Source organism: Nyctibius grandis, chromosome 3 (assembly GCF_013368605.1).
Source record: "Nyctibius grandis isolate bNycGra1 chromosome 3, bNycGra1.pri, whole genome shotgun sequence".
NCBI classification, from domain to species: domain Eukaryota; kingdom Metazoa; phylum Chordata; class Aves; order Nyctibiiformes; family Nyctibiidae; genus Nyctibius; species Nyctibius grandis.
The window spans coordinates 80,944,957-80,961,856 of record NC_090660.1 but is presented as its reverse complement, the minus strand read 5'-3'; the positions used below and the strand labels follow the sequence as shown (position 1 = coordinate 80,961,856).

Sequence of the window (16,900 nt, the reverse complement as noted above, 5' to 3'; positions counted from 1 at the left end):
TTCCAGCCTGAAAAAATTGTTGTAAACTGAGCTCATGCAGGAAGAGTGCAAAGTCACAGTTAATGTTCTTGCCAAACACAACTGTTAGCTTAAGGCCTAGAGTGAACTGCCTTCTGCAATTAATGACTACACAGAATGTAACAGGATGTACCTTAAACTTTTTATGGTGAAGTTTATTGACAAAATGATTTGGTACAAGATTTTAGACACTTGGCACAAAAAATAGACCTCTGTTCTTTTTCAGTGTGTGTACATGGTATTGTTTTCTTGGGGGTTTTTGGTTTTGTTGTGGTTAGTTGTGGGTTTGGAGTGTGGTGGTTATTTTTGAAGTCCTACAATAGCAGAGAGAATCTGTTCTGGGGGCGGGGTAGTAGGTGCATGTTGGTGAACCTGATCTGAAGTCTGAGGTGGCAGAGATGCTGTAGCCAGAAGGGACTGCAATGGCTCAAAATAATCTGTGAAGTAGCTTGTCCATTTGACCCCAAAGTTGAAGTATACATCTGAGTTTGATACAAATTTACATACACTAAAGGATTCCTTATGTCTTCTATTAAAATAACTATGGACTTAATTTTGTTTGAACACAGATACAAGAAAACATCAGAAACCCTGTCTCAGGCTGGTCAGAAGGCTTCTGCTGCTTTTTCATCTGTTGGTTCAGTAATAACAAAGAAGTTTGAAGATGTCAGGTAGGTTTCTTTAGCTTTTCCCAAGTAGTTGCACTTTTGATTTAAGCAGGTGATCACTAAAATAAATTCATGCTGTTAACATACTTAGCACTTCTAAAAGTTAACCTATCAAGAACCCTCAGCATCTGTCTTAGGAGGGCTGAGCGACTTGCTGCAGAATCTGCTTCTATGTCCTCACTGATGCAGAAGAGTTGTGTGGTGTGTATTTTATATATGCAAGAGAAGCAACGTATGCTATTACCTCCACTGCTACTCATATTTTTCTGGTAGGATTGCAGGTGGCAGCATCTCTGCCTGCCTCTGTGTGATGCACACAGCATTGTCATTTCTGTCCTCTGACTTTCTCAGCTTGTGGAATACTGCATTTAAACAATTAATGCCTTTAACTGTTTGTGGTTTGGTTTGGTGGTTGATTTTTTTTGTTTGTTTTATTTTTTGTCTTGTGTGTCGATTCCTTTCAGGTGTGTTTTATTTCTTTGTAAGCTGTTCTACCTCGTAGCAGTGGCTTGATTTTATTACCTTTTTAATAGACTATTGGCACTTCTTAATTCTTAAATATTGGCATACAACATATTTTGACTTTGTGTCAAATGACACAGCCCTTCATGCAAATTGGGTTAAGTTTGGTGGTCATTTTTAGCACTATTGTGAGCTGCATGCAAAACCCTTCCTGGATGCAATCCAATCGTATGCTTAGCTTACAATTCTTTGATTATATAATTTTTACTACTGGAACATACGCAACTACTCATCTCTGCTTGTAACTTGTGAATAGTGGATCAAACTTATTTTTCAATTACGGGACAAATAAAAATTCATACATTCTAACAGAATATTGCTGCATTGGAAAGCAGTGTAATAAAATCAGCCGTCTGTTTCAAAGTGCTGCCATTAACCTCTTTCTGGCTTTTTGAAGTCGAGAAAACACTTTGTGGTGCAGCTACACAGTTGCATATTTTTCTTCAGATTTATCAGAACTTCCTTTCTCTCTTTAATGCTTACTCTGGCATTGTGCAGACTACAGGCATTTTCACATTCCTTTAGGTAAGGTGGGCGCAAGAATTGTTTCTGAAACTAAGCATGTAGTCAGACTGTCTCCATTAAAATCTGTAAAAGCTAATTTCTTTTTTTCTCCAGTGTTAATGTAAAAGTGAAGCACTCTTAATGTCAGGGAAGATGTTTCTTCATGTTCACCTGGTAACTATCCCAGAACATGAAATCTTGAGAATATGTAATAATCAATTAGTTTCTCTTCCTTGTAAGAAAGGAATCTGTTAAAAAGATTCTGCAGGGTTTTTTTGTCAAGAGACAGAATATGGTTTTGAGGTCAATGGCATGCAGAATTCCTCCTTCTTTTTGTCTGTACAGTGTTTGTGCCTTGACAGAGTAGAAATTTTCCCTTTTTTGTGTCTATTACAATGGTTGTTTAGCATTGTGACTTTAATCAAACCACTAGAGTCTAAATGTAAAATAGTTTATGCATTCTCTGTTCATATTTTGTCCAATGAAATGGTCCTTATCTTTGAATTATTACTTTAGCAACTCCAGACACTGAGTATTTCAGTTACCTTGTCTGCATTGCCTTTTATCTGCCTAGTCTAAACAAATATTCAGTGTTAACTTTTCAGTAGTTAAAATTCCTGTGTAGCAACTTTTGTCCATTGCCTTTCATCCCATCTATGCACTCCTCTGAGTCTGGCTTCATCTTTTCTGTACTCTCCCACTAAGTCGATAAAGATACCAGTAGGATCTCTATAAAGATGTAGGGATCTGGCTCCTGGAATACTAACTAGGAGCTATAGCCCCAGGGGCAGTGCCTGGGGAGGAGATGGGCAGTGGGACAGCACACTGTCAGAATTCAGACTCTGAAGTGAGCTCAGTTTGCTCAAGTGTAAAAATTGGAGCCTGTCTGAAATACCTCTCCTTTAGCATCCGTAAGACAAAGGGAACCTCAAAGATGTCTCTGAACCTTTTGGATGCAGAGCTCGGCTGCTCACTTAACAGGGTTCACCTTTCTTCCTTAGGGCTATGGTGTTGCCCTACTAGTATTAACTATTGCATTTGACAAGGACAAGCACAGAGTCATAGCTCTCCTTCTGGCTTCAGGATTTTAATACCCCAAAAGAAGAGTGTCCTAATTAATCAAGTTAGTGGCTAGGTGGGTGTTGAGTACTCTATCAGAAATGGGGCCACTGGGAGGGAATGTAACAGGGCCAGAGGAGTCCACACTGTTGCTGTGCTTCTTGGGGAGAATCATGGCAATGGAAATTCAAGGTATGGTTATAAAGTCAGGAGCAGCTGAGTTTAAAAAAAAAAAAAAAAGTGGGAAGAATCAGTGCTGTTCAAGATCTTAGTTGCATTTAAACAGGAGATAGAAACCTTTGAGGTTTTTGCTTTCATGAGGACCAAGTTCATCTGGGACTGAACCAGTGAATTCAGGTCCCAGGGTTATGTGACTACTCAAGTGGTGTCTACTTTTAAGACTGCACAAGTCTGAACTATTGGAAGTTTTACATGCCCAAGTTCTTTCCTGGAAATGAGAATTGATGGGCCTGATACTTACTTGAACAACTATTGAATGTGCAGGTGCATTTTTATTCGTAAACTCTCATGTGGCTTCTTAATCGTGGCTTTGCTTTTCTTGTACTGTTTCAGCTTAGGGACTTCTCAGCTGTAATGGCATGTTTTCTTCTGTTCTGGACTATTTCCACATGTTCCGTGCAGCAAACATCACATGCAGGTCTTCATTCTTGCACTGCAAAGTGATTTTGGAGGGAGTTGTGAAAGGGAGTAAGGCAGCTGGTGGAGCTGTGAACTTGGAAAGTACTAAAATAGAAAGGAAGAGAGAGGACTGGTAGTGCAAAGTCAGTGCATTACTGCTTCCTTTTTGTGTTTGTTTCCTCTGCTTTTTGTTATGCTGAAAATGAACTCTGTTCCTTCTTAGGTTTCTCTTAATACCTTTATTCTCCTTTATAAGAACGTCTTGGACTTTTGATGAGCTAGACATCTTTGTGTAGGCAACATCAGTATTATATGCAAAACAGAAGTAGCACCAAGATGTAGCGTTCTGCAAACTTCCCGAGCAATCATGACAGGGCAGGGACTCTGGCATATCTCCTTGTGCATTTTCAAAATGTGAGGCAATGTACTAGCTATAAAAATAATAATGTAAAGGATAATAAAGATTCTCCTGCTCTAAAAAATACATGGAAGGCTGAAGAGCAACTTATTGTGCTTTTTTTGGCTTTACCTGTTTTTTAAAGCTAGGGGTTTGCTTGTGAGCATTGTAAAAAGGGCTTCTCTTCTTCAAACCACCAGCTTGATGGCCTAGTTGAGTGAGTGCTTTCATGTCGCATTCTGTCATTTGTGAAAAGAAGTAGGAGTTGTCTTTGTAAAGCTTTTCAAGGCTTAATGGTGCTTCTTTGCACTGCCTGAAGAACAGGTGCTTTGATGTTAAAAAAGACCAACTGCATTTATCTAATCAGTTCTCTTGTAAACCAGATCATTCTGTAATAAAACTATGTACTGTCTATGGTGACATTTTACAAAATGGATACTGAGTATACGTAAGTCTATTGTACAACAGCAAGTAAATCCTTCACGAATGTACGAATAGTTCTTCCATTAAGTGATCTCTATGAGATTAAACTAAACTTCCCTAGACACCTGTTAAAAGATCTGCAGTACACCTGTAGGTTGTTGCTTTTCAGTGTCAGCTTGTTACCAGAAAATAGTAACCAAGGAAACTCTCTAAACCAAATGATAGTTTAGAAAGCCGACATTGGTTTATTGCAGCGCTGGGTGCATGGGGGATCTCTCCTCCTAGCATGCACACCTAGGAACAAAAGCACACTCATTATATACATTACAGAAAAATGAATATTCATACAATTCCAAGTAAAGCCCACCTATTCCAAGAAACCTTATGCATATGCTAATATATTATGTAATCGTCTTTGCGCATGCGTACTAAATTGGGGATGGGGTCTTGGGTGGGCTCTAGTGGTCGTAACCCCCCCATAGTTATGCCGTCCGCTGTGTAACCCTGCTTCTGCACAAGCGTGGTCGAGGCCTTTTTGTTGACACATGCAGGTGGCTCCAAGGAGAAGATACTGTTCTGATTCTTACAGGATTTATCTCTACTCCTGGCACCAGAGCTATGAATCAAGTCATTTAAGACACTAAAAAGATGTTGTTCACAGTCTTGCTTGTCTCTGGCCCTTCTTTGTAATTAGTGAGGAATTTAACAGAAACCTTGGATTCTCTAAGACTAAGCGCAAGCTGGAATCAGTGATGACTATAACTCTGTTATCAGTCCCAGAAGCAGACCCTGTCTTCAAAACATGCCGTTAGCTTCAGAATGTACTGTTATTTTAACTGAAAGGAAAACTCCTGAAAGAAAAGTTGATTCTGTCTAAAGGTTACACAGAACAGGCCTTTTAGGGCCTGCTTTGAGGCTTACTTTTACTAAACCATCTGGTATCAAGCAGGTCTATAGACTGTAAATATATATGGGGAAAAGAAGATAACTTTCACCCTCTTGAGCCTTAAATTTCTTGCAGGGAGACACTTCTTGCAGTGTGAGGCAAGGTGGCTGAGCACGACTGGACAAAGAGAACTAGTTAGTACCAGCCTAGTTCTGCACTAAAACTTGGCACATAGCAAGACCAGAACTTGCAGTAATCCCAATCACAGAGCTCCAGAAGACAATCAGCTTCTATGTGCTCTGGAAAATCTTGTGGAAGCCCAACCATCTGTGAAGATGAAAAACAGCAGAAATGGCGCTGGGGAAAGGGATGAAACATGGCCACACATTACTGACGTGTCAGGACAGCGTCTGGCCTTTGCGTATCTGATTCCCAGTACGCTGTACCTGCAAACCAACCTTCAGTTGTGCATCTGCCTTAAGGGATCCCAACCTTAAGGGAACTTTTTGTGTGTAGTTTTTTTTCTATTACTGTATTCTACTGATGAGCCTCGAAAGAATCTCTTAAAACTTGTTCTGCAATGAACATGGAACCTTTTTGCTTTTGGGAATGTATCTGCCATTGTGCTGAAATACTAATTGCAGTTTTGGAGGTGCATCAAATGTGAGAGAGATTCCAACCCAAACACATCCACACCCCACACCCCCCCACCCCCCGCAATTATTGCGTGGAAACTATTCTCTTGAAAGATGTCATAAAGTCCAGTCAAAATTCGACATTCCAAATATAGTTTTGAGAAACTGTGATCATCAGTTTTTCTAACTTACTATTGTGGTATTTGACAAGAAACATTTAGCATATAGAACTGATTTGTATCAAGGGTAAACAGGGATTTTCTAGAATATGGAATTAATTAGATTCCAGATGGTCTTGAAGTTATTTGGGAGCTCTTTAATCTGTATCCAGTCACCTTCTAGGAGTAAATGTGTGTTGTCATTAAACAAACAGTAACTGTATAGTGACACTGGCAGGTTACTGAAATCCTCCATGAATTTCAGAACAGGGTTGAGATTAGGACTTTCTCCCTGCCCCCAGCATAAACCTGACCTTGAATATAGATCGATGTGGCTGCTCTTGCTGCATAATTTTATATTGATGAGTAGATAATTTGTATTGATGATTAGGGAAATCTTACACTGAACTGAAATGGAAGCCTTCTGAATGTAGCAATAATTCTTTCAGTGGGAAGATTAGCTGATTGATAAGACTCTTGAGTGTTCACTTTCTACTTGATATCGTCAAAACTGTAAATGTAGCATGACTTGCATTGCTTGAGAAACTTAACGAGTAGACAGGCTGTTGCAGCTAAGCAGAATGTGTACTAACAAGCATGGAACTTGAATCTTTCTAAAAAGGAAAAATGTTGTTGCAGCTTTTGCTCTGTTGTACTTGTGTGTGTGCGTGCATGGCTAACCAACTTCAAAAAGCAAACCAAAGCAGTTACTATATAAGACCCGCTATTTACCAAAGATAGTATCCAGAAGTCAGCTCTCTCAGTTAATTTCTTCTCAGTCTATCACTTAAACTAATTTCTCGCTTTCTTTTTCCTTAATGCTGGCATTTAGTATACGCTCCATACAACATTCAATTAGCATGCCTGTTATGAGGTAATGTATGTATAATCCAGCTGTTGGGTTTATTTATTTTCATGTGTGGAATCAAGTCAAATTGAACTTAAGTCATAGAATCATAGAATGGTTTGAGTTGGAAGGGACCTTAAAGATTATCTAGTTCCAACCCCCCTGCCATGGGCAGGGACACCTTCCACTAGACCAGGTTGCTCAAAGCCCCACCCAGCCTGGCCTTGAACACTGCTAGGGAGGGGGCAGCCACAAGTCAACTAATATAGATTTAAAACAAAACCAAAACCCCACCTTTGTAACGGATTTCCTGTGCTAACATATGGGATAAAATTTATTTCTGCTTAATGGTGGTGGTTATTGCACATCTGGAATGTGACCCAGTGCACTTTCCTTCTGTTTGGAGAACTATAACAACTTTTCCCTGCCTGCTAGAAATGTAATGCTACTAAATGATTCCAAGTTTAAAAGGCAGTAGCGTGGCATCTGTTTTAGAACAATGAAAGTGAGTAAAAAATACTGTGGTTTCACAAAAAGTCTCTTGCTGACTTGGAGTGCTTGCCTTTTCTCTCCCTTTGCTTGGCACTGTGTCCCTCCATCTCCTGAGATACCAAGCAAAGGGGGAAGGGAAGTGTAAGACCTCTTTTCAAAAAACCCTCCTGTCTTTCATCTTTAAGTAATAATTTTTGAGTCTGCTACAAATCCTTAGTCCTGGTCCACTGAAGGCAAGCATCTTCCATCCCGCATAAAGGCGGAAAAGGTGTACAAGCTATTGCACAAATTTGCAAATGGCAGTGACAGCTAGTTGGAGCATTAAGCCACTCTTCTGACCCTAATAAGTAATACACTGGCCCTCAGCATTGAAAATCTCAAGCTGTCCTGGTCTTCATACGCAGAACTTACCATTTGTAATCACAGCTGTCTCCAGAACTGAAAAACCAAGGGGGAGTCTCCCTTAAATTTAACACGTTAGCAGAAAATGCCACTGCAAACCATGTTTTGTTAGTTGAACCCATAGCCTATTAAATTAAACTAGTTTCCTATAACAAGAGAAAAAAGTCTGATGACAAGCTTTCTTCAGCAATAATTTACTAGGCTAACCAGAAGTGATGACTAAGCTTTTCTGAACAAATCCCTTACGCCAGAAACCTGTTTGAAATTACTGGGAATAATAAGCTAAACCTAAAATACATGCTATTTCTCCTTTCTGTGTTGTGATGAAAGATCATATCGCTGAGCCTGGCAATGCTTAGTTGCCAGAGATAAGCTGCAACTTGAGTGTGTTTGAATTTTAGTTTTTTAGTACTTGCAGAGATCCAGATCGAAACTATTTTTAGGCTACCCTTGAAACAAGGAAAGAGCCCCAAACAAACAAAACGCGTATTGACATTGGAAAAAGCAACTGCTTGTTTTCTGATACATATGGACTAACCAGATACGGTTTTAATTCTATGGTTCCTTTTTTTTATTTTCCTAGAAATTCTCCTACTTTCAAATCCTTTGAGGAAAAAGTTGAAAACTTAAAGGTAAGCTTTACTAAAATACCTTGGTGACTGTGGAGCTGTGGGTATGGAGAAAAGACTGAAGTGGACTCTGGATAGCCTGATTTTAGTTATTGGTAAACTGTTGAAGGTGCTTAGACGACATCTTTTTAAGTACTGTGGAAATGGTTTCTCTGCCTAATGATTTGTGAATAAAAAATGGGCTTCCTGCACCTCTTACAGGAGGATGCCTTTAACTAGAAGGCCTAACAGCTAGCTAACCTGCACAAACAACTAGTATAACATACTAGTATTATGTACCTAAAATGCTCTAGGCTTTTATTTCCGTGCCTTCCTAAGGACTAGTATCCTACACAGGAGTTTAGCTTGGGATGTTTCTTATTTCTGGCATAAAATACACAAGATCTTTGTACCTTAATTTAAAATCTACTCACAAAAGCCTCATGCCAGAAACAACCATTAATAGCTTCTCCAGGTAAGAACTTTAAAAAGAACTAACACATGTAACTGGAAACAGATTTGACTGTTCTTGTGGGCACATTAGGTTGGATGAGAAGAATGCAAGGGACAGCACGGGGAACTAGGCATTCCCTTGCAAACTAAGTGGCATTAACACTGCTGTCATCCCACAGGGTATATAGTGTAGAGGGAAGTGAAAAGGCAAACGTGGTACCTGGAGAAAGTAAAATAGTTGCTGTGCTCCACTGAAGATCTCATGAATTGCTGTTGAGACTGAAAACTATTCAAGGTTCTTTCTTGAGCAATACAGAAGCGAGTTTTAACTAAATGGCTTCGAAAGGCTGCATGGCTGCATCTGTTTTTAGCTGAGAGTGTGTCAACCTTCACACTCCCTGGAATCAGGGCTGCTTCATGCTTTGTGTATCTCAAAGCCAAAGGGAGACTGCTGAGTTAATCTGCTGTGGGTGATTGTTTTCCATGATACTTAAACTTATCTTCTTAGTATTGTGGAGGTAGCCCAGTCCTGGAAAAGCTGCTCTGCTGCATAGAGTTATTAACCTCTTTCATGCAGAGGTACTGGTTTTATACAGTTAATGATGTTTGGCATGCCAAGTAACTGCCATTTTATGTTGAGGCTCTCTCTGTGTTCTAGTCTAAAGTTGGAGGAAGCAAACCTGCTGGGGGAGACTTTGGAGAAGTTCTCAACTCTGCTGCCAATGCCAGTGCCACAGAAACTATTGCAGAACAGGCACAGGAGGAGACCCACTGAGATTCCTGCCTCTGTCCTGCTTCCCACTGCCAGATGCTTCAAGCAAGAGCTAAGCACACTTGTAACGTTCTTTGCGCTCTTTCCACCAGATGTGCTTTTATTTAGCACATAGCTATTTTACCAGATTAACTGATACCAGGCTTGTTCGTGGGTTCATAATATTTTTGAAACTAAAATACATTGTTTGGGGTTTTGTGTGGGAAGGGGAATTTTTATGCCTTTCAAGCATTTAAAGGACTTACCTGTAATTTGAAGGCAACCTTAAAAATACAGCAATGAAAAAACTTTTGGAGAAGTTAATTATACTGTACATATACTGTGGATACATGATTTGAGTCTGTAACTACTCCTCAACTTAATCATTACAAATCTACTGCTGCTGCCAAACTGAAGCTTGTTACTTCACTCCCTTGTAATTATTTCATTTAAGTGTTGCCTGCACGGGACACCGGACTAGGAGAATCACTCCTCACTAAAGGACGGACTTCAGCTTCAGCAGGCTTTAAAAAAGTTATTCATAGCAGGATCACACAGGGGTAGGAACGTACTGTCTTAGGAGCGTGTTCCTCATACAACAGATGCAGATAGGGTAATAGGTAACATCTGAAATTTACTGATTTGTCTGTGGATTATCCACCTAGGAAACATCTGACCATCTCAAATGGAAGCAAGATGCCTCGTAGTGCAGGTTTGGTTCAGTTACAATAACATTTTCAGTCTTGTTTTTTGTGCGTGCTGTTAATGTGGTAAGATACACTTTTCTGAACTTTTGATCACTCGTGAATAGATTCATCTTAATTCACATGTGATGGTGTCACATTTACACTAACAAAGCATGGACTGTAAGAATAAGCCTGATCACAGAAGTGGTTCTTTTTTAGGTATCAAGAGAATTCCTCTCCAGTGCTAATGTTGTTTCCCTTGTAGGCTGACCATCGAAAACATCTGCTACACAGTCTTATTTTTTTTACGTGTTAAAGGCCTGTACCACTAGCACCCCTATTCCTGTTTAAGACCCCAGAAATCTGTTTCGAGAGGTGCACAGTGTCATACCGCAGCATAGCTCTCTTGCGAGTTCTGTTCTCCTACATGTTGCTTTATCTGATGTACTCTTCAAATTTCTTGTATTTTGTATGTTTCTGGCACATGGTGTCAGTACGGTCAGAACTTTTGGCAAGTGTTTTATCACCATGCTTAGAACTGGAAACAGGTTTTGAAACATTTGTGTAAAATCCATGAAACTTCAACCACCACAGATGTCTGGAGGAAAAAGAAGTTGGTTCCTGACAACCTTGTTAGCATGTCAGATGTAGTATATATGCTCAATTACATTTGAGAAGCTTAATAAAAGCCTGTACATGAGGATTGTATTGTCCTGTGAATATGAAGGATTATAGAAGTAAGAAATTTATATTTCAAATTCAAACAGTCCTTTAAGTTTGGTTTCAGAGTAGTGCTGATACATACTACTGTACTAGGGGGAGTCTGCATAGATGAATGAGCTTGGCCTTCCTTGAGAAGACTAGGCTGAGGTTGACTTCTAGTGGCTTATGTAAAATTAAACTGCCCTGGTTACATTGGGAAATTCAGAGAATGGGTTGGGATGCACCCTCAGCCTCTGACAGCTGCACCTTAACAAAGGCATGGAGAATTGAATGACCCAGAGCAGAAGGGGGTCAATAGCATCAGTACGATGTAGGGCAGGTCCTTCTGGAACATGATCCTTGGTGTACGGGTTCTTTTTTTAGTTATCTAACCGATGAAGAGAAGGGTCATCCAGTCCAGAGTTGGGCTTTCTGAGTTAGGAAGGAAGATAATGTTTTTTCTTGTTTTTGAGGCTAAGTGGCTGCACCGTTGGGTCTGTAACACGTTACACACACTCAGCGCTGCAGCTGCAGCCTCCTCTGCCTGCGCCCTCCCCGGGAGTGCAGGTGCCCTCACGGTGCCTGCTGCAGCCCAAGTTTGACTCTCGGGGCTGCGCGTGTTAATGTCCGTATCCACCTCCTGTCCCCTGAGGCGGGGCTGCTGCCGGCCGTACCCCCGGCCTGCCCGAGCGGCTCCTCGGACGGCTGGGCCGGCCCCTTCCCCGCGCCCGCCTGCCCCGCGGACGGGCGCTCCCGCCTCGCCGGGCACACACCCGCCCGGGACGGCTTTCCCTGCGCTGTCCCCGTAACCCCGCAAGTCGCCTCTCAGCAGGAGCCCGGGGGAGGAGAGCGGGCACCGCAGTCACCCGGGTCGGCTTCTCCAGCAGGAGCCCCCGGGGCGGCAGGACGAGGCCGCCCGCCGCCGGCTGAGGGAAGCCACCACGTCCCGCCCTCAGCCAAGATGGCGGCCGCCCCGCCTCAGCCGAGCCCCCTGCGCTTGCGCTCGCCGCGTGCCGGTGACCTGGGCGTGGCACGGCGGTCAGGGTTCATGCTCCGCCCTCCACGCGGACAGTCATGGCGGCGCCGAGCTGGGCCCTTGCCGCTGCCCGGGCAGGGGTTCGGCCGTGGAGGCTGCGTCTGCCGGCGGCGAGGCGGTGCGGCGGTGCCCCGCCGGCTGGAGCGCAGGGTGCCGGGACCCTTCCGCAGCAGACGGAGGAGCGGCCGGGCACCGGTACTTCGGGCACCGGCCGCCAGCAGGTGAGGGCGCGGCGGGGGCCTGGGCCGGGGCAGCGCGGGGGGGCGGGTCTGGCCTGGCCGCCCCGGCAGTGCCGCCCCGCGGGTCGCTACCGCCTTCCTCTGTCTCTGGGCCGGGGCCGGCGGTGTGCTTCCCCACCAGCTTCGCTTTAGCTGTGTGGTGCGGTCGACACGCTGCAGGGAAGGGATGCCATCCGGAGGGACCTGGAGGGGCTTGAGAGCTGGGCCTGTGCGAACCGCGTGAAGTTCAACAAGGGCAAGGTCCTGCACATGGTTCGGGGCAAGCCCAAGCACAAATACACACTGGGCAGAGAGTGGATTGAGAGCAACCCTGAGGAGAAGGACTTGGGGGCAATGGTTGATGAGAAGCTCAACATGAGCCGGCAGTGTACGCTTGCAGCCCAGAAGACCAACCGTATCCTGGGCTGTATCAAAAGAAGCCTGAGCAGCAGGTCGAGGGAGGTGATTCTGCCCCTTTACTCCGCTCCCGTGAGACCCCACCGGGAGTACTGCGTCCAGCTCTGGGGCGCCCAACATAAGAAGGACATGGAGCTGTTGGAACGAGTCCAGAGGAGGGCCACGAAGATGATCAGAGGGCTGGAGCACCTCTGCTGTGAAGACAGGCTGAGAGAGTTGGCGCTCTTCAGCCTGGAGAAGGCTCCGAGGAGACCTTATAGCAGCTTTCCAGTACATGAAGGAACTTTTTACAAGGGCGTGTAGGGATTGGACGAGGGGGAACGGTTTTAAACTGAAAGAGGGTAGATTTATGTTAGATATTAGGAAGAAATTCTTTCCTGTGAGGGTGGTGAGACACTGGAACAGGTTGCCCAGAGAAGCTGTGGCTGCCCCCTCCCTGGCAGTGTTTAAGGCCAGGTTGAATGAGGCTTTGAGCAACGTGGTCTAGTGGAAAAGTGTCCCTGCCTGTGGCAGGGGGGTTGGAACTAGATGATCTTTAAGGTCCCTTCCAACCCAAACCATTCTATGAAATGCCGACTCTGTGTGCAGCCCTTCTGTCTGCGCACCTGGCTGTCCTTGCCTCTTTGGCTCTCTTCTCACCGCTTTACCCTGTACAGTAAACATCCCACAGAAATGTTTATGGTTCTTAACGCTTTTTTTTTTTTTTAAACATACTCCTACAAAAATCTAATATAGAAAGTGTACAAGTAGTTCTGGGTGTGTAGAACACAAGGTACAGGTGTGTGGGCAAAACTGTACTCTGGCTTTTACAGGGGGGCAGGGAAGATGTGGACGATCTTTAATTAAAACAATTTTAGCAGATCAGATCAAAGACCTATTAGGCCAGTACTTGGGACGTTTGTAGCAGAAATATGGAGGCTGATATAAATGAAACGTGTGGAAATGCATGTGTGTGAAGGTGTCAAAAGAAATCGCAGGACAGGGGTTAAAAGAATGTGGAAAACCACAGTTCTCCAGGAAGCTGTTTTTGGGAGTAAAATTGAGGATCATGGTGTTCTCGTCAAGGCTTGCACTCCAGTAAGCCTGGAGCACAGACGATTCATCAAGAGCAGACCCTGCTTCCAAACAACAGGAGGAGGGCAATAGGCTTGTATGGTATCTTACGTACTGTTTGTTTTCCTGCTACTCCACCATGAAAACAAATGTGGAGAGATAGATAGTGAGCAGCAGTCTGCTGTTTATTGAGGCTGCAGTAAGTGAGATCCTGGAGCAAAGGACCACCCTGTAAACAACTGTTGACCCCTGAAGGGTATAAAAGATTTGTCCAAAACCTAGTTCATCATTGCCAAACAGGAAGAATCTCAGAGGTGTGGTGAGGCCTTGATAGCTGGCATCCTTCGTCTCGGTGTTGTACCAAAGTGGTCTTGCCCCAGACTGCTTTGGTTATACGCTTCTTGTTGTGAGTCTGTGGGTATGAGAATTAGAGTGAATGAAACCTGGGAAAGAATGAGTGTGAGTGGTAAAATGAATGTAGAGATTTTGTGAATAACCATTATTTTCTCTGACTGTTGCATTGATTTTTGTCATGCTGATTTTCCCACAGTGTCTGCTATGACAGTGGCCATTAACAGACATCGAGGGAACAGAAAAAAAGCAGTGTGTGTGTAGTAACGTGTCACAGAATCTCTCTTCCAGGCTGAAAAAACGTGACTTCTGATTTTTTCCTCAGGTGGAAGTGATTCCGTGCTGCTCTTCAGCCTTGGCTCTCTTCTTTTTCTAACTTTTCCAGTTCTATTCAACCACATCAGGGGCTGGGATTACTTGGAGTGTGCCTGGTAGGATATGGTGATTAATGCTGTGAATTAATATTGCAGGACTGGTTTAGTACTGGGAGTGTAGAACTATAAGTGTCTCTGTCACTGAATCCAGGACCTGATAACCCAAATTACTGCATAATCTGTAACATTCTGTTTTCCATTGAATATCCACACTAGCAAGGCTGGCTGTGCAAAGGTCAAAGGTCTGCCTAACCCAGTGTGTTGGCTCAGGTGGTGTCCAAGGGGGATGTCCACAGAAGAGTTCAGGAAGGGATTCACTTGATTTAGCTTGCTACTTCAGGGATTTGGGGGGGTTGTTTGTTTTTTTTTTTCTTTCTGTTGAAGTAAGAAGCTAGGAATGTGTTCTTTTCTGTTTATACCTACAAATAAATCATCATCATCAAGCCTTTAAAGGTTCTTAACTAACTCAAATGTTACACAGTATTCACAGCATCATTTCCAAGTGGAATTACAAATACAAATGTAAATAATACAATAGAGAAATCAAACTAGGAACGTAAAATGAGGAGCTGGACTACAACTCTGGATTTCTCTATGCTTTGCTGAATTACTTTCACACTCAAACAAGAAGACGACCAGTAGCTTGCTTTGCAGTGTCACCGTGATGTTAAAAGCGAAACAATGAGATCAAGTAAGATTGTAATGAGTCTGCTTTCATGCTGTTCTTAGCCCCCTTAGCAGAGCACTTGGTGAGCCCAAGTGTGATTGATGGTTCTTCACTGTTTGCTCTTTTAAGAGTGTGCAGAATAGTGAGTGGGTTTTGGTGAGAATGAGTTAGCAGTGGAAGATGGTATACTGAAATGAGAGGAAAATGAAAGGGGGCTGACTTGCAGTTTTACTTGTTGGTTCTGTGTAGTGTTCTTGAAATCACCTTTTTGCCAATTTTAACTGATTTTTGATTGCTAGGAAGTGTGTTATTTGGTAAATAAACTTTCCACAGCTGGTAGCAACCCTGAGCTGGGTAGTACTCATGGGAGGATGTACTGGATGTGGCTGGAAAAACTCAAAGCATTAGAAGACTTTTTGAGAAAATCCTAAGGGGATCAACATGCTCAGGAGAGGGTGCGGTGGCTCTAGCTGCAGTCCCTTTCTGGGGTGCCATGCATCTGCAGGATCTGCTCTTTCAAGCAGGAGGAATGTGGTCATCCCTTACCTGAGCCGCAGCCAGAGGAAAGCTTATGTTCCTTATCGCTGCTGGCAAATAGACAGGTACAGAGCACTGTCAGGCTTCTGGTGTACTTATGCCCTGTGAGAGCAGAGATGTTATTTGGGTCCTTAATGTTTCTGTTTCTTTAGGAAAAAAATATGGCAGTTTGATGATGTTTCTGCACTGGTTTCCTATGTCAGCTGGTTTTCCCTCATTTTTGGAACTGCACGAACACTGTGTTATTCAGTAGGCAGTGGCTTATTTTACACAAATGGCAGGAAACTTGATAAATGAGCATGTTGACATGTGTTTGTCTAAGGTAATTCAAAAAGCGTGATGGTGTTTTTCCTAGTCAGCTTTTTAAGTTTTTTGGGCACAGCAGCAAATGTGTACTGCCTGGTGTTATTCTTTGCTATGCTGGTAATTTTTCAGGGGCTTGTGTTTTATTTTTTGCCTTCCGTTCACAGTTCTGTTGTTACTGCTTTGCAAATAGTGAAAGTTATAGAGCAGGCACTTCAATGTTAGTTAAAATTGTTAAAAAGTTAGCAACATGGTAAGCAAAATACTCTGAGAAACCCACATGATATTTAACTTTGTCTACAGTAGGCAGCTGACTTCTTGCTGCCTTTTCCTTCTGCATTTTTATAACGTTTCAGTTTTGCATTTTTAAACTCAAGAAAAAAAGACAAGTTTTATGTTCTGTTCTTCTCTGTGGGATTGCATAAAGAAATCTTTTAGAAGGATAGGAGATGCTTTAGGTGTTACCTTTATTTGCAGATTGAAGCTACGTGCCTAGCAAAATAGGAGACCTTGGCTTTTAGGAAGGACGTGATGATGTTTGTCGGTACGGGTAGAGAAGTGGTTGTTGAGCTACAATACCAACATTTGAAGAAAACGTACGAATGAAGTAACCAATTAAGAATAAATTGCATATTTTTGTGCACTGTGAACTAAGTAGTCTAAAAATGTTATAAAAAATGAGTGGTGAAGTTTGTCAAATATATTTTTAGACAGAAATGGTTATCACCATGTTAGCTTTGCTACTGGTCTGCAATAGGTGTCACAGCATGATGAAACTCCTCTGTTGGTACCTTTTTACTTTACGGTAACATGGTACAAACCGTTGTGTGCGTGTCAGAGATCAGTGACACGACGAAAAAAAAAAGTAGTGTTTGTTCAGAAGCAGGGCTGTCCAGGTGGGGGTCCCGCAGAGGCAGCCGGGCAAGGATGCTGTGCTGGGGTTCAGGTGAACCTCCGCGGCCAGCACAGCAGAGGGCATTGCTTCTTTCGAGATGTCGCAGGAAGAGGAGCACGTCTGAGGAATTTCCTATTTAGTTCCTCCAATAATGTGTGTTAAGGGAAAACATTTATTAAGAAGGAATGTAACTGACTTT

The 16,900-nt window shown here is 43.0% G+C and overlaps 1 protein-coding gene across 1 annotated transcript in view; it reads left to right on the top strand.

Annotated features, from left to right (window-relative positions):
• Positions 1-16,900, top strand: part of TPD52 (tumor protein D52) — a 138,171-nt gene that overhangs the window by 34,239 nt on the left and 87,032 nt on the right. The window contains 2 exon segments of the mRNA XM_068396339.1: positions 588-689; positions 8,234-8,282. Coding sequence (XP_068252440.1) covers positions 588-689; positions 8,234-8,282 — 151 coding nt within the window.